Source organism: Culicoides brevitarsis, chromosome 1, assembly GCF_036172545.1.
Source record: "Culicoides brevitarsis isolate CSIRO-B50_1 chromosome 1, AGI_CSIRO_Cbre_v1, whole genome shotgun sequence".
NCBI lineage: Eukaryota > Metazoa > Arthropoda > Insecta > Diptera > Ceratopogonidae > Culicoides > Culicoides brevitarsis.
In genome coordinates, this window is record NC_087085.1 from 23192557 (window position 1) to 23216695 (window position 24139).

Genomic DNA, 24139 nt, shown 5'->3' on the forward strand with positions numbered 1-24139 from the left:
ATCAAAAAACACATTTATGATGAAAAAAATGCACCCAATATAAATGATAAATAGATTATATCCCGGGCGAAAAGGATAAATCGCTCTACTAACATTTTTAACAAACTGAGAAAAATCGATTTAAAGTTTTTTACGGTTTTTGAGCTATAAAATTTTTTTAAAAAACTATTTCTTCATTGTTAAACTTACAAAAGTAAATAATTGGCGTATAAAAACAATTTTTGTGCAGAAAAATTTTTTACCTAATCTCTAAGGGGTAGTTTTGGGGAATTTTTTATTGAGAAAAAGGATAAATCGCACAATTGCACAAAATTTCATTTAAAAATGAGATTTTTTAAGTTTTCCAATTTCAATATTTTTCCAAATTTTTTGGTTCAAATTGACTTTTTATGTAATAACAGAGCATAAACAACACAAAAACATGAACAAAAAATAATTTGGAGAAATTTTTATATTTGACTTATTAATTGACTTTATAATTTGACTTATTGATTTATCCTTTTCGTCTATTCTTTATATTGAAATAAAACTGGTATTTTTCAAAAATTTTTGAAAATCTCTCAATGTATCTTAAAATACTCGCCTTTAAGCATATTTTCTCATTCTTAAATCAATTTTGTCAAAAATGTCAGTTGTGAGATTTATCCTTTTCGCCCGGGATATAAGCATAATTATTTCAAGGGCTGAAAGGATAAATCGCACATACGCACTTTTTGGCAAAATTGAGTTAAGAATGAGAAAATATGCTGAAAGACGAGTACTTTCAGATACATTAAGAAAATTTTAAAATTTGTTCGAAAATGTGTGTTTTATTGCAATATGCCAGATCGCACATATGCAGAGTGAAAGGATAAATCGCACATAGCCATACAAACGGGCTAAAACCCAAATTTTCAAATTGCAACAAAATATTTTTTTTCTATTTTTTTGTGTTCTTCATACTTTTTTTGGCATAAAAATTCATTTTGAACCAAACATTTCAAGAAAACATTGAAATTAGAAGACCTTAAAAATCACATTTTTTGATGCATATGTGCGATTTATCCTTTTTTTCAATAAAAATTGCCCAAAACGCCTCCTTATTGTTTAGGTAGGAAATTTTTAAGCATGAAAATCGTTTTTATTGACAATTTTTCACTAAATAATAGCTCAAACATCAAGAAAATAAGTAAAAATCAAATTTTACAGCTGAAAAACAGAAAAAAACTTTAAATCGCTTTTTCTCAGTTTGTCAAAAAGTGCGATTTATCCTTTCAGCCCTTGATTTAATATGTGAGTAAAAATTTCGATTTGCTGGTTGGGCTATTTAATCTAAACAAAACCCAATCGGTTATTTTTGGTTCTGACTTATCATTGACTGGAGGCTTTTTCGCACATTTGCTTTTTTACCCGTCAAATTTTCAAATGTACATATCTTTTTGACTATTTATTATAAACTTTTATTAGCTAAAAAATTGTTCATTAAATTTCTATTTTATGGTCAGTTTGACAGTCAGTAAGGGGAGATGGGGCCAAATCATAACTCAAACTTCAAATGCGTGGCGCATACAGAAAAATGAAAAGTTCTCGGGATTTTTTTCATGGATGTGTTAGAGAATTTAGTTAACTTTATTTTGGTGCTTAGAAAACTCAATTATGAGCATTATTAAGAAAGTTATGATCGTTGTAGTAAAAAAAGTCATTTTTATGAATGTGCCCCAACCGTGGGGTGCATTCATAAGTCCCTATGACACAATCGTAAATAACTGTTATTCATATGGAAGTCTGTTTTATGAAATGTATTATTGATCTACGATTCTCAGCAGACTTTTTCGTGATATTTTTTTCTTCACATTATTTTCCAAAAGCTCATTTTATAGCAAAGACGTATCACTCATACGTTTATGAGTGAAAAATGGGTTTTTAGCCCTTTTTTGGCATCTAATTCTACTTTTCGCAAAATTTTTTAATTGAAAATAGTATTTCTCAAAAAAACTAATAAAATCATACAAAAAAAATTTTGGATTCATGAACATCGCTATACTGTGATATGTGTGTTATGAAGTAGCCCCAAAACGGAAATTGATACAAAGTTCTGTGTATCTCAAGATGCTTGAATATTTTTCAAAAATTTTTTTGGTGAATTTCTGAAAGACACTTTGTACTAACTATCTAAAATGACATTTTAAATTTATTCATACTTTATATTGAAGTTTTAACTAGTTTTATCACTTCATAAAAATTTACTTTGAGGTCCGAAAAACAATTTTTCTCGATTTTCTCCGAAATGACAGAAAATATTAAAAAAGTGTCTTCTGTGTATTTGGTACGGTTCGCGTGAAATTTACAAAAGATGGCGGATCGTAATTTTGAAAAACAAACTATATGTCCATGTGGTCCATCTTGAGACATAAAACTTTTGTTCTGGAACTTTGGATTTAGCCTTTCAAAAACGGGAGCTACGGTCATTTGAATTTTTCGAAAAACCTGTTTTTTACTGCTCTTCAAAAAAATTTTTAATTTTCACGATAAAAATTTAAAAGTACATCCACAAAACGCGCAAAGCTATGTAGTTTCTAAAAAGTATAGGTTCATTGGGGGTATCTTGAATAAAACAGGCAAAAAGGGGGGTCAAACTGAAAAAAATTAGAAAAATTGTCAAAAAAATTTGACAAAAGTGAGCCAAATGGCATGAAAATGTTGTTGGAATCCCATAACTCGGTAGGTAGCTCAATTTTAGACTGTCCTCGACATTTTAGATATGGGGTTTTGTAGATTACTTCATGCATTTACCATGCCCAGGGGGTTCAAAGTATCGAAAAAAACGAAGATTTTTTTCAATTTTTTGCGTTTTTGAACTATAACATTATTTTTATGAACCAAAATGTCAAAACTGATTACAGATTTGAAAAATTCAGGTGTTTTACCATAAAATTGGTATGTACCACTCATTGATTGGACATCGGGAAGTAGGAGTAATGGGAGCTCAAAGATGAGGCTATTTTCTACGCTCATTTTCAGCTATAGGGGCATTTTTTGCACTTTGTTTCGCATTTTTGAGCCGTTTGGAGTTGTCTAAGAGCAATATGATGTATGAGTGATCTTCATGAAATTTTTTCAGCTTTCATTTGGCGCAAGCGGTTTCTTCGGTTTAAGCCGTTTTGAGCCAAGTCGTTTTGGACCAGCCCTTTTCACCAAAGTAAAGCATTTTTTAGTGTAAAACAACTAAATAAGAAAGAAAATACTTGTTTTAAATGACTTGAGATTCAATTTATTAGGAAAAAGTTGGGTTTTATCAAATTTTTCCTTACATTTGCACTACAGCCCTTCTAAATCGACTCGAACCGAAGAAACCGCTTGCGCCAATCGAAAGCTGAGAAAATTTCATGAAGATCACTTATACATCATATTGCTCCTAGACAACTACAAACGGCTCAAAAATGAGAAACAAAGTGCAAAAAATGCCCCTATAGCTGAAAATGAGCGTAGAAAATAGCCTCATCTTTAAGCTCCCATTGTTCCTACTTCCCGAAGTCCAGTCAATGAGTGATGTATACCAATTTTATGGTAAAAGACCTGAATTTTTCAAATCTGTAATCAGTTTTGACATTTTGGTTCATAAAAATAATGTTATTGTTCAAAAACGCAAAAATAAATATAAAAATCCTCGTTTTTCTCGATATTTTGAACCCTCTGGGCATGTTGAATACATGAACCAATCTACGAAACTCCGCATCTAAAATGTCGAGCACAGTCTGAAATTGAGGTAGCTACCGAATTATGGGATTCTAACAACATTTTCATGCCATTTGGCTCACTTTTGTCAAAATTTTTTGACAATTTTTCTCATTTTTTTCAGTTTGACCCCCTTTTTTGCCCGTTTTAGTCAAGATACCCCCAATGAACCTATACTTTTTAGAAACTACATAGCTTTGCGCGTTTTGTGGATGTACTTTTAAATTTTTATCGTGAAAATTAAAAATTTTTTTGAAGAGCAGTAAAAAACAGGTTTTTCGAAAAAATCAAATGACCGTAGCTCCCGTTTTTGAAAGGCTAAATCCAAAGTTCCAGAACAAAAGTTTTATGTCTCGAGATGGACCACATGGACATATAGTTTGTTTTTCAAAATTACGATCCGCCATCTTTTGTAAATTTCACGCGAACCGTACCATTTAAAGTACGTGAAAAACTGCACCTTTCGTAGAACAACATTTTTTGATTCGCCCTTTCTACATAGGCGAAAAAGCAATTTATGAAGTAGCCCCAGTTATGATTTGGCCCCACTTCCCCCTACTGAAGTTTTAGCACAATCTTCACGAAGTTAAAATAATTAAAATTCATACAGCATAATTGGTTGTTCTTCAAACTACAATTTTTTGAGAAAAAAAGAGGAGAAAAAATAAATTCTTCACTTATGAGTTCAAATTATAAAATAATATTAATTAATAAATGTTAACAATTAAAGTTTTAAAAAAATACAAAAAAAAACCAAGATATTTATTATTTTACTGACCATTTTACTGTCATTAATTTTTATGGGCCAAAAAATGCAAATACAGTTAACATTCATACAGGACAACTCTGAGTTAGGGCATATTCTCTAATAGGGCACATTAATTTTTTATGGAAATTCAATTCAAACCTCGAGTTAATTTTAACTATTTTCAATAGAAACAGTTTTATTACAAAAAGTTTTATTTACACTTATTTGAATTTTGGGTGCCGTATGAGTGCCTACGAAAAAATCATAATATAATTGTAACAAGTAATTGTTTTTACGTAAATTTAGTAAAAAGTATAAAACTTAAAGTTTAAAGGTATTATATTGTAAGTAAGTATTTATATTGTATAAAAAGTACTTATTATACCATAATAGTACTGATTTTGATAATCTTAAAAGAAACATCGGACAAAACTATTTGTTTCATTTGCAGCGGCCATTTTTTTTTTTTTGAAGTTAAAAATAATTTGAAAAATTTTTTTCCTGTTTTTTTTTATTAACTTTTTAAGTTAAATAAACACTTTCTCATCAATAACTTATTATTAAATTATAATACAAAAAAAGTAAAATCAATGCAATGCTAGTTTCTTTATAATTAAACATGTCTGCTTAGTTTCTTACGAAAATAAATAGTTAAATATAAATAAAACATACCGTTCACATTGCCTTAAAGTCCAAGATGCAATAATCCAAAGAGATACCATAAAAACTAATAAGACAGTTCCTGGACATATTGTCATGAGAGTTTTTAAAACAAATCTAAAAGTGAAAAAATTAAGTAAACTTTATATTCATATAAAATATCACTCAGGGTATTTCAAAAACTTAACTTGTTTTGCGTTTCCTCCCCCATGATCTTTATCAAAAATGACCATGGGGAATATAGAAATTATATATAGATTTTAAAATACTATTTCATAATAAATGCCTGATTTTTCAAGTTTTGTTAGCCTATGTAGCGATATTTTTATTTTTTACCAATTAAAAAGTACAAAAAAAATAAGTCAAAATGCTAATTTAGGCCATTAAATTTAATTATTTCACTTTATGTCGCATGTGGATTTTTATGAAGGAAGAAAAAAAAAATAAAAAAATTTTGTATTTTTTACTACTTTTTTGACGTTTTTCAACGTTAATCGTTGATTGAACACATTAAAATAATTTTTACTTTTATTATTTTAAGTTTTTAAGTCAAAAATTTAATGAAATTTCACAAAATAAAAATTTAAGAAAAAATAAAAAATACACTTTTCAATCAAAAAGTACAAAAAAAATGTCAAAAATTTTCCTTTTTTTAATTCTTTAATTTTAATTTTCATTTTTTCCCTTGAATTTTTTCGACAAAATCGGAGGGGAGGGGGTGACATAAAGTGAAATAATTAAATTTAATGGCCTTAATAACAGTATCATAGAGAACAAATCAAATTTGAACAATTTTAAAATTTATCCAAACGACATAGTACCAAAAACGAAAATATATAAAAATTCTATATTCCTAAATTCTGTGGTTTATATTTCAAAATTGTGACGCGTAACAGAAAACGGTTTTTGGAACACCCTTAATATTCTTTAAGGCCATTAAATTTAATTAATTCACATTATGTCACCCCCCCCTCCGGTTTTGTCAAAAAATTCAGGAGGAAAAATTAAAATATTTAGAAAAAAAGGAAAATTTTCGATATTTTTTGGCACTTTTTGATGATAAAAATAAAATTTGCTAAGGATATTACATATGAACTTAACTTGCTTTAACAACGCATACCTAATCTATCGAAATTAAGATGAAAAATTTTTTGAGTCACGTAACCAAAATTATTATTTTTCTCTTTAACGTTTAAAAAAAAACTAAATTAAATAATTTTTTTTCTTAACACCCTTCATGAAAATCCTCATACGACATAAAGTGAAATAATTAAATTTATTGGCCTAAAAAATAAATTATCAAATATGTACCTTGTGTTAAAATTAATTCGATTTAAAGCTCCTATACTACGAGACGATGCATCGGTAAAAAGTTTTGAATGTAACAACATAACTCGGCATATTAAATATAAACGAAAAAACATTGGCAATGAAAGGGCAACATCATACGGAACCAACTCAGTTCCTAAAGCTTTATTTTTGTTCGCTAGCTTTGTTGTCCAGTAAAAATAATATTGACCTGGAATAGGATGAACCGCACATATGAGTAGCTCCAATCCAATTTGACTCATCCTTTGCCACGTCATTGCAATTCTCCAATCATCAGCACAGTTGTCGATCATAAATAACTATATATATATATATATATATGTACATAAAAAAAACAATATACAATATAAAAATTCAAGGAAAATAAAACTACAAACCTGCACTTCCAAGGCATGATAAGCTACTATAAGGCCTAAAAGTATTACAGTTGAGACAGATATCAGTGTTTTTAAAGCGGTTGAATAAAATGAAGCCTAAAAATAATATGTTTTGCTTTTATCTGTGTGAAAATTCAATATTTATGTTTTGATTACTTTTGTATAAACACCCGCACTGCTCAATTCATTTTCAATGACCATTACAATTATTCCAAACATCCCCATTACCAAAGCATAATCACTAATTCTTTTGCGTTTTTCAAATAAAGCTTTTCGTCTTCCTAATCGATAACCAACATTAGGTTTATGTTTTTGAGAACCTTGAATTGATCCAGGTGCTTTAGAGCCACCTATTCCACGTTCTTCCATATACCTTCAATTAAGCAATGTTGAGTCTTTTTTATTTTATTTTATCAAGGAAATACTTTACCTGGGGTATCTTGGGTATTCTGGAATATGTACAAGTGCAATAGCTGATTCTTCGTTACATGAATTATTAGTGATGTCTCTATTTCCTGTGCTTGGTCCCTTCATCGAACCGGTTATTGATAATGTTGATGTAGGCTTTCGCAGCTATAAAATTCAATAAGTTTAAAAAGAATAAAATCATAAATATTTTGATTGTGCTTCAGAGAAGTTTTAATTATTAATATTGTTCTGATTTTTATCGACTACTTTTTCAATTAAAGCATTTTGCCACAATCAAACTTATTGATTACAGAAAAGAAAAATATATAGAAAATGCTATCTATAAGCACATCGTAAATTATTCACTGAATTAATAATGACAACTTATGCCTTTACTGTAAATGTTAAAATGAATTACAGCAAATAGATATGAGTTTAATGAATATTAATATAAACATAGTAACTAAAAGATATAATCACTGGGATAGTTCTTCCAAAATGAAATCTTTTTATTTGGTTATTTTTTTCTAAATATTCATGCGCAAAATATATTTTGATTATATTTAGATTTTTGACAAGTTTAAATCAAATTCACAACAAATGTAAATGAAAGACCTGCATTTCAATGAATTTGGATTTTTCTACTGAATATTATTACCTATTTTCATTGTAATATTTTATTTATCTTTGTCTGTAGACATAAATCGTTATTTAAACGAATTTGAAAATTGAGGTTTAAACTTACAACCTAAGAGTTTTAGAACTTCATTTAAATTGTTTTTAGTTATTATTTGCCAAGTTAATTTTTTAATTCAAATAAATGATGGTTCACCACTAAATATTCTATTTTTAATCATATGTGCGTTAATACTTTGACTAATATTTCTTCATATTTACTTTAAAAACAATTTATGTTAGTGCTACTATATTGAGCGCTTGATATAAACTGTGAGCGGAGAGAAAAGAAAAGAGTAGAGAAAGTGCAGAGAAAAATAACACATTTTCATTTGTCGTGAAAATCTGTGAGAGAAAATAAAAGTATATGTAATAACATGCACTCAAAGAGAATACATATATGACAAAATATAGAGAGAACTAAAGATGATTTTTAACAAAAATGATAGAGATTGATAACTTGTTTTTCATTATTGCAACAAAATATTCAGTTGATTATGTATTGATGATCATTTGTATCCCATTTTTAACTGAGAAAATGCTGTTCATGTAAATACATAGAAAGTTGCTCATTCATTCTTTATAAACAGCTTATTTGTATGTATAATTGGATAGAAATATTAAGACAAAAGAGACATTGTTGAATTACAAATGTATCTTTTTCATTTTCATTTTATTTTATTTCAACCTGACTTTTAATACATATTCAAAACAAACATATTCACTAAGTAATAAAATATTTTTATTCTAAAAGTACTGAGAGTGCGCATTTAGGGTATTCTTGTAATAATACAGTTTGATAATAAAAAAAAAACCCCAACAGCTTTTCAATATATGCCTGTAATGCAAAAACGGTATTGGTCATATTATTAAATTTATTTTTTATATGATATTTTATACTGATATGCTTTCAATAAATTTATGTTTCAATTTACATAGGGCATAATAAATATAATGAGGCAAATTTAAAGGCGTGACTGTTAATTAGGGTCTACCATATTATTGTGTTTCAAAAATTTATTGACGAAAATTTAAAATGATTTGTAAAGCACCAATTAAAACTTAAATAATATGTTGGAAAATTAGATCCATTTTACTCGACTAGAGAAATAAGCAGATGTATGATGTGATCATATGTTTTGATCACAGGACCAGCATCAATTCCGATGATTAAGACGGTCAAAATCCGGGTGTGAAAAAAATAAAATAATTTTTTAAAGATTTTATACTTTTATTTTTATTCATTTAACAAATGGGGCATTCCATTCTGAAAATACCAAAATCCTGGATTTTTATATAAAGTACTTTAAATTTAATTAAATTAAATTAACTAAATTAATTTAAATATTAAATTTAATTATTTCACTTTATATCGCATGTGTATTTTCATGAAGGGGGGAAGGGAGAAAAAAAAATAAATATTATTTAATTTTTTTACTACTTTTTTGACGTTCAACGTTGATCGTTAATTGAACACATTAAAATAATTTTTATTTTCATTATTTTAAATTTTTAAGTCAAAATTTTAATGAAATTTTACAAAATAAAAACTTCAGAAAAAATAAAATATTTGGTCACATGACTCAAAAATTTTTTCATTAAATTTTCGATAAATAATGCAAGCAAGTTAAGTTCATATCTAATATAATTTTAATGTTTACTGGACTTTATTATCGTTTTTCAATCAAAAAGTACCAAAAAAAATTAAAAAAAATTTCCTTTTTTTTCTAATTATTTTTATTTTTCCCCCTGAATTTTTTCGGCAAAATCGGAGGGGGGGGATGACATAAAGTGAAATAATTAAATTTAATGGCCTTATCAAAATTGCCTTCATTGAACTTCATCCATTAAAAAATAAGAAAATTTTGGTATGGCGTAATTTCTTTTCCTCGCGAAATTTATAATTCGTTAAAAACCTTTAAAAACACATTTTTAGACTTTCTAACTAAACGGAACGTTTCCGATCCGATGGTACCTAAAAACTGATGTACTCGAAACGACAAATAATCCTGGTGAACAAACACTTTAACCTTTTTTCAGTATTTTGCCCATAGTTTACGATAAATTTTTTTAAAACTTTCATAAATTAAAAAAAAATATCTTCTTTTTTGATGAGCATAATGAAAATCTATTAAATTTTTCAGTTCAACTTGGTATTTTTGGAACGGAATACCACACATTAATCCGTGTGTAACTTTCGAACTTTTTCTTTAAAATGCGGAAAAAATCCATTATGAAGATGTATAAAAATATGAAAATCAAATGATATAAAACACTGTTATTTCTACTTATGCAATATTATGAAGTCAAATTATTATTAATATTATATTTTTTGCTTGATTAAATTTGCTACGAATATATTATATATTGAAATAAGAAAATTGTAAAATCAATTTGATTAATACCATACGAACATAGTTTAATTGTTCACTTGTTGCATCTGTAAAAGCTCTTCTTAGACGTAACCTTCTAGCTTGCGATAATGTTTGTGGACAAAGGAGAATCCCCTGCAGTAATAAAAGAAATCAGAAAAAGAGAAAAAGCTGTCGTCATATGAACGACCAACTGTACCGCATTTCGATGTAACAGATCTATGTTTCGTTACCGTTTTTCCCGAGTTTCCTAAAACTTTTAAACTTAATAAATTGAAATTTAAAAAAAACTGTCATTCTGTCTTAATATTAACTTATTCTGACCAGTTTTTTTTTTATATTTTTGAATACAAGCCTTGGAACAATAATATTGTTCAAAACTATTTGCTGCACATATGGCCATAATTAAATAATTGTTCGAAAATATTATGGAAAATAAATAATTGTCAAGAAAAATTATGGGGCAAAGATGAAAAAATTGTATTGTGTAGTCATTTTGCAAGTTTGACTGAACTTTCAATCAATTTTATATGAATTTTTCTTGTCAATTGTCAAAAATTGTCAGAAATGTTTTAAAATTGACAAATTTTTAAGTGATGATAATGATGATTCTAAATTTATCTCCATTGGTGTTTGAGCTGTTTTTGGATTGCCAAGATAGAATTCATCAGTACTCTTCTTTTATGAATTGTAAATTTTGTCGGGTTAATCTGACCATTTATTTTTTTAAAATAATTTTTCCTTTTATCTTCTAGCCCGGAACAAAATCATAGTACACGCTCAAATGATTCTACGTCATCATAACAAATTTGTCAAATTTCTAAGTGAATGTGTGAGTATAATTTAAAAAAAAAAAACAAATCAAATTTTCATTATTCTGAAATTGAATATTAACAATATTTGCAATATAATTCAAAAAATAATTTTTAATTTGAAAATATTATGGAAAATAACTTATGGTTGAATAAATTTTTATACCATAAATAAAAATGATATTGTTCCAACGCTTGTTGCAATATGGTACGGTTCGCGTGAAATTTACAAAAGATGGCGGATCGTAATTTTGAAAAACAAACTATATGTCCATGTGGTCCATCTCGAGACATAAAACTTTTGTTCTGGAACTTTGGATTTAGCCTTTCAAAAACGGGAGCTACGGTCATTTGATTTTTTCGAAAAACCTGTTTTTTACTGCTCTTCAAAAAAATTTTTAATTTTCACGATAAAAATTTAAAAGTACATCCACAAAACGCGCAAAGCTATGTAGTTTCTAAAAAGTATAGGTTCATTGGGGGTATCTTGACTAAAACGGGCAAAAAAGGGGGTCAAACTGAAAAAAATGAGAAAAATTGTCAAAAAATTTTGACAAAAGTGAGCCAAATGGCATGAAAATGTTGTTAGAATCCCATAATTCGGTAGCTACCTCAATTTCAGACTGTGCTCGACATTTTAGATGCGGAGTTTCGTAGATTGGTTCATGTATTCAACATGCCCAGAGGGTTCAAAATATCGAGAAAAACGAGGATTTTTATATTTATTTTTGCGTTTTTGAACAATAACATTATTTTTATGAACCAAAATGTCAAAACTGATTACAGATTTGAAAAATTCAGGTCTTTTACCATAAAATTGGTATACATCACTCATTGACTGGACTTCGGGAAGTAGGAACAATGGGAGCTTAAAGATGAGGCTATTTTCTACGCTCATTTTCAGCTATAGGGGCATTTTTTGCACTTTGTTTCTCATTTTTGAGCCGTTTGTAGTTGTCTAGGAGCAATATGATGTATAAGTGATCTTCATGAAATTTTCTCAGCTTTCGATTGGCGCAAGCGGTTTCTTCGGTTCGAGTCGATTTAGAAGGGCTGTAGTGCAAATGTAAGGAAAAATTTGATAAAACCCAACTTTTTCCTAATAAATTGAATCTCAAGTCATTTAAAACAAGTATTTTCTTTCTTATTTAGTTGTTTTACACTAAAAAATGCTTTACTTTGGTGAAAAGGGCTGGTCCAAAACGACTTGGCTCAAAACGGCTTAAACCGAAGAAACCGCTTGCGCCAAATGAAAGCTGAAAAAATTTCATGAAGATCACTCATACATCATATTGCTCTTAGACAACTCCAAACGGCTCAAAAATGCGAAACAAAGTGCAAAAAATGCCCCTATAGCTGAAAATGAGCGTAGAAAATAGCCTCATCTTTGAGCTCCCATTACTCCTACTTCCCGATGTCCAATCAATGAGTGGTACATACCAATTTTATGGTAAAACACCTGAATTTTTCAAATCTGTAATCAGTTTTGACATTTTGGTTCATAAAAATAATGTTATAGTTCAAAAACGCAAAAAAATGAAAAAAATCTTCGTTTTTTTCGATACTTTGAACCCCCTGGGCATGGTGAATGCATGAAGCAATCTACAAAACCCCATATCTAAAATGTCGAGGACACTCCAAAATTGACTTGCCTACCGAGTTACGGAATTCCAACTACATTTTCATGCCTTTTGGCTCACTTTTGTGAATTTTTTTTGACAATTTTTCGATTTTTTTTCAGTTTGACCCCCCTTTTTGCCTGTTTTATTCAAGATACCCCCAATGAACCTATACTTTTTAGAAACTACATAGCTTTGCGCGTTTTGTGGATGTACTTTTAAATTTTTATCGTGAAAATTAAAAATTTTTTTGAAGAGCAGTAAAAAACAGGTTTTTCGAAAAATTCAAATGACCGTAGCTCCCGTTTTTGAAAGGCTAAATCCAAAGTTCCAGAACAAAAGTTTTATGTCTCAAGATGGACCACATGGACATATAGTTTGTTTTTCAAAATTACGATCCGCCATCTTTTGTAAATTTCACGCGAACCGTACCATATATCTAATTTATGTTAAATGTTATATTGTTCATTGATTTTTTTTCCACCTACTTTGTTTTGTCTGCAATTAATTGATAAAACTGTAATTTTTTAATAGCTGAATTGGAAAACTCTATAAGAAATTAGTAGATCAGAATCTATACTACTATTTTCTGTATAAAATCAGAACCCTCTCTAAGTACCTATATCTTTTAAATTTTTCTAAAACAAATAGATTTTTGCGTTTGCTTGGTTTTAAAATACGTTTCGCATATGTTTTGATCTTTAAAGTGGAACAGGGTCTGTTATTAATAAACCCATCTATTGAACTGCTATTTAACAATTTAGGGACACACTCACACGACATCTCCAGCATAATACCATTTTTTTCCTTCGAAATGCGGTAAAAGCATTATATGGTGCATTCCTTTCTAAAAAATACCAAAATCCCGGATTCTACAATTACTTATAAAAATCTAAAACTGATCGTAAGGTCCATCAAAAAAATAGGAAAATTTTGGTGTGGCGAAATTTCTTTTCGTCTCAATTTTCAATTTTTATGAAAGATTCGCTAAAAAACACAAAAAATACATTTAATAGACTTTTTGACCAAACAGTTTCTTTCTAACTTTCTAACTACGTGTATTTTGTCCATATTTTGCGATAAAACTACCTTACATACATTTTTGAAAAAATGGTGAAAATGATGATGATTTAGCCATATAAAAATTTTCTTCTTTGTTGATGGACCTAACTTTAATCAAATCAATTTTATAGTTCTATTAATGTTTCATGAAAAAGTCAAACCGAGATTTTGTTTTTTTGTCAACAAGAATATTTTACTTAGAAAAATTCAATAGAGACCTTTAGGTCAAATCTTATTGATCAAATCTTTCTATATTTAAGCAAGTGCAATTTCAAAAAAATGTTTCACATTTTCACCCACCTAGCTTTTTTCGAAATTTAATTTTTTAATGTCAAAAAAAGTTGTTAGAAAATTATTGAATTTTTTTAACGAAAATTTGTCAAAATCATAAGATAAAAGATCTTTAAAAATAGTAAAAAGATGGAAAAATCAAAAATATCATTGTTGATTATACCCACCTTCTTACTTTTTTAGGTCTAAAATAATGTGAATCAATTTTTTTAAATTGCACTTGCCTTATTTATTACATTTTTTCAATTTTATATTTGTATCAGTTTTTTTTCATTCTTAAACATGTTCTATTTTTTTAAAGTGAAATTTCATATTTTTTTAGCGCATTTACATTTTCGAAGAAAATAAAGGCGCTGTTGTGCTCGGTTGCGTGTCCGTCCGTAGCGAAACTTGTATGAAAAACTTGTATGGAAAATTTTTGAACGAAGCTTTTGTGAGCTTCCTCAAACACTCTTTGAAATTTGCCGTACATTTTTAAAGTTTCTTTAACACTTTGCCCAAATGAACCATCTAAAACCTTGCCCCAATCCACATTCGGAAACTTTGACCTAATATTATTTTGAAGTTCAATAAAAAGCATGTATGTAAGAAGTTTGAATGAAAAACTGTATCTAAAATGTAAATACGCTCCAGTTCATCGGCTCGATAACTGATCACGTATAATTAACGTATAATACATATCAAACACGAAATAACAGATATGTTTGTGTCGTCACGTACTGCAGTACTCAAAGAAGTATTACTTTTTTAAAACTTTGTTTTTGATATAAGAGCTAAGTTCTTATATATTAAATTTTCACCCGCCCTTTAATTCACTAAGTGTTCCAAAAGTGCTTATAGAAATACGTTTTTGAGGCTCTTTAATGAAATTTGAAGCATTTAGTTAGAAAAAATTTGAAAATATGTTAAAAAAGAATAGGAATAAAATTTTCTAGTGTACGTCACAGCTAAGCGCTTGGTTTCGCAGTTCAAAAGCGCCACAAATTCATTCAATGGGAATGCTTTATTGAACTCAAATTAATTTATTGGAGAATACCACATATTACGTAATGTGTAGTGTAAAATGAGAAATATTATATTTACTATGATATTTTAAAAAAGTTAACTAGTTTACACTAATAATTAGAAATTTGATATGTATGATTTTTTCTATTAATGTATACATTTCATTTACATATATGTATATGGTAAAAAAAACATATACCTGTTTAAAAGGTCTCATTGCTCCATTAATTCTTAAACAATCACCGGCGATTCCTGCTATCATGTCATTTGGGTCTTTGAATTGTTTTAATGAATTACTTTGAACTGCATGCGCAACACAACTACTTGAGTTATATGTAGTTTGTTCAGGTTGTGATCTTTGTCTGATTATTTTTTTTCCATTTATTGGGGATGTAGTCACCAACACAGGTGGTATTGTAGCAGACTGTTGCTTTACAAGTTGAGGGCTAAAACGACCATATGATGTAGAATTCTTAATACTATCTTTCGAGACCGATTTTTTAATTTGTGAAGATGTGTATTGTATATGAGTAGACGAGGCTCTTCGGTCACAATTTTTACATGCTTTGCATCGATTGTATGACACAATTTGTAAATTCTTGTTTTCAGGCGATTTAGAAACTGATATTAACGGTGTAGTAGTAGTTCCAAGATCAATGCTACTTCTTTTTTTTCCGAATCCTTCATCTTGATTCTCCTCTTTGTCGTCTTCATCATCAGAACCACCAGCTCCTGATAATTGGTGCGCCGTACGATCTTGTCGAATCAATGTCGGCTTACTTACAGGTCCATTAATTGAAGAAACAGATCCCATTCGAGATTTATGGGAGGAGTTTTTTTCTGTTACAGTTAAAAGAGTCGTTTTTTCATCTGAACAGTATTCAGAAGGTATTGCATCTGATTCGTTATTTTGTGACATTTCAAACCTGAAATTATCAAAAAATAATAATTAAATTGATTTTTTCCACTAATTTTTCCATTAATTGTTTCTGTTTTTTTTTCAAAGCCTTCTCATATTAAATTCAACAAACAATGGCATGAAGCGAATTTGAGATATGGAAAATGTGAATATTTTTTGAAGTCCATCTCTCTTTAACCACTAAAACTAAATTTAAAGTTCTTTGTTTCTTATGCATTTCTAGAATTCTTAAAATGTTTATAAAAAAAAACATAGTTGAGGCGAAAATTTTCATAGTTTTTTTTAATATATCAGATATATTGTGCTATTGTTCACGAACTTTCTTAAATAAAACAGTTCTAAAGACATTTTTACTTGCAATTTTAAATTTTAAAAAACTACTTAAATACGACGAGCTCTATTGTTAAAAAAAATATGACTTGCTAATAATATTCTAATTGTCAATTTACTCATATGCCATAGCATTTCTAATTTTGTTAATTCTCTTGAGCTTATTATATTTGGTTTAATATGAAAATATTCTCTAAATACCTAAATAAAAAAAATAAATAAAATAAACAAAATGTGAAACAAATACAACAATGTATAAAAATTTCATGTTATATTTCACTAAATGAAATATATAATAAAAAAGTACTTACTTATGAAAAATTTGGTTTTTGTCAAAAGATTGTAAGAGCTGCCACTTTATATTAAATTTATTTATTTTTATGTTAATTTTAAAATAGTTCCACACAAAAATTATTCTTCACTTAAAAAATTGATTTATATTTTAATATTTTCTATTAGGTATTATTTAATATTAATTTGGACCGCTGTATCATAAGAAATTGTTATGGTTTTTTGAACTGTACCAAATTTAAAAAGTCATTACTTTATAGGTTATTTGCACATTCATCGAAATTCTTAAAAATATTTTTTTTTTTATTAAGCGACTGTACTATGATATGTTTTGAAAATACGCAAAACAAGTAAAAGCAGTATTTTGGTCTAACGTTAAAACACAACTAAAGGTTATGTACAATTTTCCCTGAATGAATACAGATAAAACACAAGTACATAATATATTTGTTTTCCCTCTGTGTACTCTGGAAATAGACTGTACCTTTTGATATGTAAGAAAAGAGTAAGTTTTATGACGTCATAATGTATTTTTAATGTAATTGTAAACAATGTAAGTAATATATACTAAATAGGTGCAATGAATTATGTTATACATATAGCATCATATAATCTTAGATTTTCGACTGATTTTTCAAAAGTTCTTTATTTACAAAAAGCCTTTTCTTAACTCTTTTTACCCAATATGAAATATAGGGTTGAGAAACGTAGAAAAACAAATCAATAGAAACTTAAAACAATCTATTTATTATTTACACAAGAAAAAATCCAAAACCTACCGTGTAAAAACGTAACAGAATATCGATTTTTATTACTAATGTTAATGCTTTAACGACTTGATATATTGAAGGACACTAGGTAATCAAAGAATAAAAGAGGAATTTTATATCCATAAGTTTGATGTTTAGTCAAATTATTGTTTGAAAATTTTTAGTAATTATTTTAAAAATATTTTTTTTTCAAACATTTAACAGATAACCTTAGTTTATATGAAATAGTTTATAATACCAAAATGGCTTTAAAGACAACAAAATAACACTACAATAACTACATGGCGTCGGATTAAATAGACCATTTTTTGACCCCCACCCCTCCTATAATCGAACATCGTCGAAATGCAGATACCACCTATTTTACGACGTATTTTTTTACTACTTTACTTTTTTGGAATTGTAACATTTTGCATTAAAAGAAATCTGAAATTATAGTAGAAAAAAATTGTAAAAATACTTAAAACATTTTTTTCATTTGTTTATTATTATTGAATTTATTTGTTAATGTTAGAAATATCAATGAGTATATACTCGAATCACAATTAATTTACTATATTCGTATTTTCAAATCAGTTAAACTGATCATAAAATGATGTGATTTTATAAAATTTGTACAACAACTGGTTTAACTAAACACATATGTTCAGCTCCTCTAACTGGTAAACGATTTAAACAAAAATGCTGAATCATTTCAGGTATGGTGTCAAATGGTCTGCTAAATTGACCTAAAATATACTTGTTCGAATCATCTGACCTTTGTATGCGCATATGCATGAATCCTTTGGCACTTCTAAAATGTATATATAATGTAGAATAAAATTAAATATGTAATAATAATAATAGTTGTTTTACTTTAAAGATAACGAATAATCTTGCTTTGCTGATTCACTGTTGCGTACCAAAAAACTACCTGCATCTAGAGGTCGAAGTACATTTTCTGCTTCGATTCGACTAATTGCTCCATGATACCAACTTTAAATAAAAAAAAATTATATAAAAAACACATAAAATTTATAAAAAATTAACATACTTTTGTCTATCAAATGGAATGTCGACATCAATGAGTTTGGAAAATTGATTGTAATTACCTAAATCAAGTTTAAGCATCGTGTTATTTGAATTAGAGTAACCATTTATTGTACCGAATTTCAAGGATTTAGGACTTTTTCTTTCGTTAAAATTTAATGTAAGACTTTGCCTTTCAATGTTGTTAGCTGAAATATTTATCGAAAACTAAGTTTTATCTTTAAAATAAAATATTACATTAGAATCCTAAGGTTTAGATAGCTACAGAATTAATATGAACCTAACAATTTTAAAGAAGTATAGGGAATATCTAATTATTTCTTAAAAAAGAAAACTAGGAAAATAGTGTTTTGATGTGTTTTAAAAAAATCTGACACAAAATGTTTGAAAAAATGTATGGATTGAAGATGCAGTTCAGGAAAAAAGGCTCAAAATAGACCCTTAAACATCCACGCAAAAAATACACATTTAAGCTAAAAACTTCATGGTTTAAGATGAGAACCGAACTCTTTGAATTGCTACTCTAACAGTCAACAACTGTACTAATGCAGTCGTCCATTATAATTTTCAATCAGTAAATTGTTTGTTACCATTACTTTTTTTCACCAAACATATTTCTAAATTTGTAGAATCAATTTGTTTTGTTGAACATTCTGACTGGAAGTATCCATGGCGTCGTTCAAGCTTTGGCATATCAAAAGGAAGATCATTTAGGCTATAAGGGGTATTGGTTTCAAAAGTAATTTGTTTATCAACTTCACTGGTAGATACATTCTGTTTCATCTCTTCTCTGGATTGTAAAGATATACCACTATCTGAACCTCGAATTTCAGCTAAAATGGAAGAAAAATATCATACTTGTATTTAAAATAATGCATATATGTACAACATTAAACATTGATTTTTTGAATGAAATATTTATTAAAAATATTTTGAAAAATTTAAAATTTGTAAATTTCCTTTTTAAAGTTAGGATGTGTTTTTTTTTAAATTTTATAATTTTGTATTGAAATTATAATTAAAATTTTGTGTGTATCAAAAATGAAACATATGATCGAAAATGCACGATTAAGCCATACAATAATTACAAACAAATTTGAATGTCGAAATCAATAGAAACTCTAAAGAAATTTAAAAAAAAATATGAAGTTTGAACTTTAAATCGGTTTTATTTAATTTTTATACCATACTACAACTTTCTTTACTTACATGCCAAAGACGATAGTAATTTGTGCGAAAAACTATTGTTTTTAAACTCCATATTTCCTTCAGTATTTATTTTCCTTCTCACTGGGACTGTTATGGGATCTTTCGTCATTGAACCATCTATCTCTGCAGATTCTATAACTGATTTATCCGATATTGGACTTAGCATATGGAGTTTTGTATTAAAAGAAACATTATTTTTCAATTGATAAAACGCTCTTGATCCTGAATCAGAGTCATGCGAACTAATTGATGAAGATCTTTGAGAATCTGAGCTCGTCGTACTTCGAGCTTCGTCGCTTGTACACGATCTTAATGAGTCAATACTAATATTACTACTTTTGATGCTATCAGTTGAGGCAAAAATTTTAAATTTTTGTTTAAATTTCAAGTTGTTATCATGTAGATCAGATCGTGATTTTTCACTTGTTTTTTTAGAAGACGATATTTGAATTTGTTTTGTTTCTCCAAAAATACAACAATTATTCATCGCTTTAGGATATTGTAATACATCAGAACTTGGTAAATTTGGTGTGCTTTTTATTGTGTCTTTCAAACAATTGCTATTTTTACTGGGAAACTTTAAAGGAAGTGGAGCTGTAGATGGGGGAGAAGGTGTGCTAAATGGTTTTTGTGTTTTAGTTTTTTCATTTATTAAAAGTTCATTCATGTCTTCGATCAATGCATCATTTTCAATGTTTGTATTATTGTCTTTTTTACCTTCCTGAATACCAAGACAACTTAGCGATGAATCAGAAATCATTAATAAGTCATTCGGGAACGGAAACATTTCTGGGTTTTTTGTTATGTTATCAAGGATTGAAATATCATCATTTTTTGTTATTCTTGAGTCAAATGCTGTCTCATAAATTTGCTTTTTACTGTTCATATCTTTTGATTTTAAAATAGTGTCACAGGAATTGAAGGAACAATCACTTAATGCATTATTATTACTGCTATATGATCCAAAAATCGCTTGTGAAGTAAAAATATCATTACTTTCAAAAGCGTGCATTTCGAATTCTAACAAAGGTTTCACATTGGGTTTGAGAATACTGTGAGTATTTTTACATTCTGGACATTCGGAATTTTCAGAAGTTTCACTTTCAGATGAATGGTATAATTTCTTTGATTTCTCTTTGGCCGCTAGAGACCTCGTTTTCTTCGTTGATGTGGAAGATCGTTTAAAATATGTTTTGTTTTGATTTAAGAAAAGTGTTTTTTCTAAATTAGTTTTTTTATCTTGACGCTTGGCTATGTCTGAATAATAATAAAGTGAAGGTTTACTATTTTTTTCCAACTGAAAGATATCTTTTCCAATGTCTGATAAGCTGTTACCAGAGTCTAAGTTTTGCTCTAATTCACATTCAGAGGACTGTGGTAGCGAAGAATCTAAAAAATTAAATTATCTTTAAAATATATACAAAATATTTCCAAAATTACTTTACCTGAGTAAACCCGACGATTGCTAATCTTTTTTTCGTTGCTTGCAAAACTAGCAGTAGTGACTAAAGTTGCATCGTCATTTGGTTGACTATATCCTTCTAGCAATTCAACTTTAAAGGACTGCTGAAATTTTATTTACCATAAGTATAAAATATTAACGGATTACAGCAAATACCTTTTTTGATTGAATATTTGAGTGTGACAATTGTTTCGGATGGAGATTCGAGGAACAACTTTTGAAGTAATCAAGCGGTAAACTATAATCTTCACAGACAAAAATCTATAATATAATATTGTGGATAATTAAATAAAATAATACTAGTTTTGTTGAGTCTAATGAAGTTTCAAATATGTTAGATATGAGTCTTTAAAATTCACTTATTCGATATTTCTATTCTAAATTACAAATGTCATTAGGATATTGATTATAACATTCATTTCATTGAATCTCTATAAATATCGTGTTTTTTTTTTGTTTTCACTGTATTTTTTTCTTGTCTTACATTTTTTTTTTAAATATTTAATTTCAGAATTTTTTATTTTTATTATTTTTTGTTTTTAAAAACAAATAAATATACATAAAGCAAAAAATATTTTGTAAATGTAAAGACATTATTATTTATAAGGCATGCGCAAAATGATAATTCTAACAGTCGAATGGTGTGGAAAAAACGAGACAGCACATTTTCACTTGTATACACGTGCCTAGAAATAGGTACTGTTATCCTTTTTGATATTTGGCATAAACTCCCATTCTATGTAATTGAAAAATCAACGGAAATGCGGTTGTGCTGTTCGTTTCAACAAGTTTTTCTGAAACCCTTATTAAGAATATACATAAAATAATAACATAATTTACATTATTTTTATCCTCCTCTGTTGTATCCCTTTTTTCAAAACGTTCAAATTTGAAACTGTTTGATCTGTAAAGCTCGTTATCTTCACTATGCTTTTTATTTCTACACAAACGTCTAGTTAATATATTTCCTGGCTTGGACCTTCAAAAAGAAAATATTTAGAAATCAAATTTATCATATTGTTTTTCACATCATATTTAGAAATAATTAAAATACCCAAATAAAAATGTCGAATCTGCTTTGATCTTACCTGCAAGGCTTACATTGTGTCATTTTCAGATCCCAGTTTAAACTAAAATTGAAAATCTTCAAACGAGAAACAGTTTTTTCCCGCTGTGTAGTTTCAGATTCATGAAAGTTTGTTGCCATAGGATTTTCGTTTTTTATTCTGAAATTCGAATAATTCGACATGTAGTAGAAAAAAAAACTTAGTTTTTTGTATGATGATTTTATAATTTCATTCACTAACTAAAGGCTTAGTTATTTGTGTTATTAAAATAATATGTAAAACATGTCGCTCTTTATATTAATATTATTATATGGTAATAACTACTACCATTTGTTCTTCTTATTTTTAGCTGTTAACAAAAACTATCTCATAAAAGTAGATAGTCTAATATTTAAAAAAAAACTTTGTATTCACCAGGGAGTTGCGGGAATCCTCAAATTAAGAGGAAAATAAAAAAATCGCAGTAACAAAAGAAAACATTTGTTAAAAGTAGAAAATTAGCAAATATCATATTTAAAAATGTTTTTCAAATTTCGAAATTTTTCGAAATTGGGAAAAAATTATAAAATTTTAGTAAATTTATTTCGAAATTGTCAGATAATATTAAATTTAATTGAATTTTTCAATTTTAAAGATGAAAACTTAAATTTCAAATTTGAAACCAAATTTGAATTCAAATTCAAATTTGAAATTTCAAATTCAAATTTGAAAAGTTCAACTGCTTGTATCTCGAAAAGTATACAACTTTTTCAAAATATTTTTGCAAATTCTAAAAGTACTTGAAATTACCTTTCAAATGATATATATCATGCCTTTAACTCTCCTTTAAAGTTCTCTCTCTAATTTTCTCTTTTTTAACGAATTTGAAGTTCGAATCTCGCAAATTCTCGAAAAAACAGCAAATTTGCGAGATGCGAACTTCAAATTCGCTGGTTTTTGACATAAGATGACATTCATGATATATACCATTGGAAAGGTAATTTCAAGTACTTTTAGAATTTGCAAAAATATTTTGAAAAAGTTGAATACTTTTCGAGATATAAGCAGTTAAACTTTTCAAATTTGAATTTGAAATTTCAAATTTGAATTTGAATTCAAATTTGGTTTCTAATTTGAAATTTAAGTTTTCATCTTTAAAATTGAAAAATTCAATTAAATTTAATATTATCTGACAATTTCGAAATAAATTTACTAAAATTTTATTAATTTTTTCCAATTTTTTTAATTCGAAATTTGAAAAAAATGTTTAAGTATGATGTTTGCTAATTTTTTACTTTTTACAAATGTTTTCTTTTGATGTTGCGATTTTTTTGTTTTTTCACTTAAATTTGAGGATTCCCGCAACTCCCAGAGTTTTAAAATAATGTGAATTTTTTTTTTCTAATTGCTATTCTTTTAAAACTTTCACTAAGTACCTAGACTTACGTTTGTTTTTTGAGATTTACTTTCCTTCGCCTTTTTGATCTTGAGTATTGATTATCTGCCATATATTTGCACTTCAGCTCATTTTGTTTTGTAATAGCTACTACTTTTGTATCTTCGCCAAATCCAGCAGTGTCTGTCTGAAAACGACTCAACTTGCTAGAAGACAAACCTTGATTGACTTTTCGCCACATTTTTTCCATTTTTCACTATTAATTAAAGAAAGCTTTCATTAAAGATTTTTATACTAAATATTTATCTATATCTATTTTAAATATTTTTACTTACTTTAAAAGTATTTTCTTCACCGAGACTACCAGAAAAATAATAAAAATTTCATTAATCTCGTTTTTTTTTAAATTGAGCTCTCTCGTTTTAGGTCTTAGTCGTTTGTAATACACAGATTGCAGTCCATCAAATTAAAAAATAAATAAAAGTTGTACTATTTTAGAGAATCTTAATTTTTTCATACATGTTAGAGAAAAATAATGAATACACGTATTACAAATCAACTAATTGTTCTAAATAATTTCATATTTTTCTTTTTATTATAATTATTTAATTTGAA

The 24139-nt window shown here is 27.7% G+C and overlaps 2 protein-coding genes across 10 annotated transcripts in view; both read right to left on the minus strand.

Moving 5' to 3' along the window:
* Nucleotides 1–16844, minus strand: part of LOC134827755 (small conductance calcium-activated potassium channel protein) — a 29436-nt gene extending 12592 nt beyond the window's left edge. For 4 of the 6 annotated variants that reach the window (XM_063840549.1, XM_063840547.1, XM_063840550.1 and 1 more), the window contains exons 1-8: nucleotides 16633–16844; nucleotides 15272–15998; nucleotides 10326–10418; nucleotides 7259–7401; nucleotides 6985–7201; nucleotides 6829–6924; nucleotides 6434–6750; nucleotides 5135–5239 (exon numbers count right to left, since the gene is read on the minus strand). In XM_063840549.1, the coding sequence (XP_063696619.1) occupies nucleotides 5135–5239; nucleotides 6434–6750; nucleotides 6829–6924; nucleotides 6985–7201; nucleotides 7259–7401; nucleotides 10326–10418; nucleotides 15272–15991 (1691 nt within the window). In that variant the 5' untranslated portion in view covers nucleotides 15992–15998; nucleotides 16633–16844. The remainder of the gene's footprint in view (nucleotides 1–5134; nucleotides 5240–6433; nucleotides 6751–6828; nucleotides 6925–6984; nucleotides 7202–7258; nucleotides 7402–10325; nucleotides 10419–15271; nucleotides 15999–16632) is intronic. The other 2 variants (XM_063840551.1, XM_063840552.1) reach the window with 1 other exon arrangement.
* Nucleotides 16845–17945: 1101 nt separating this feature from the next.
* LOC134838476 (tyrosine-protein kinase Fer) lies at nucleotides 17946–22289 on the minus strand. 4 transcript variants are annotated; one of them, XM_063854015.1, is made up of 9 exons: nucleotides 22171–22289; nucleotides 21923–22061; nucleotides 21239–21343; nucleotides 21066–21186; nucleotides 20338–21009; nucleotides 19002–19244; nucleotides 18416–18599; nucleotides 18238–18357; nucleotides 17946–18175 (listed from the first exon to the last, which is right to left on the minus strand). In XM_063854015.1, exons 1-9 carry the CDS (start codon nucleotides 22287–22289, stop codon nucleotides 17986–17988), a joined length of 1893 nt encoding a protein of 630 aa, XP_063710085.1. In that variant the 3' UTR covers nucleotides 17946–17985. The 4 variants fall into 4 exon arrangements, with proteins under 4 accessions (XP_063710085.1, XP_063710084.1, XP_063710083.1 ...); XM_063854014.1 differs by having other exon boundaries at nucleotides 19008–19244; nucleotides 19621–21009; XM_063854013.1 differs by having other exon boundaries at nucleotides 19621–21009.
* Between the last annotated feature and the right edge of the window lie 1850 nt (nucleotides 22290–24139).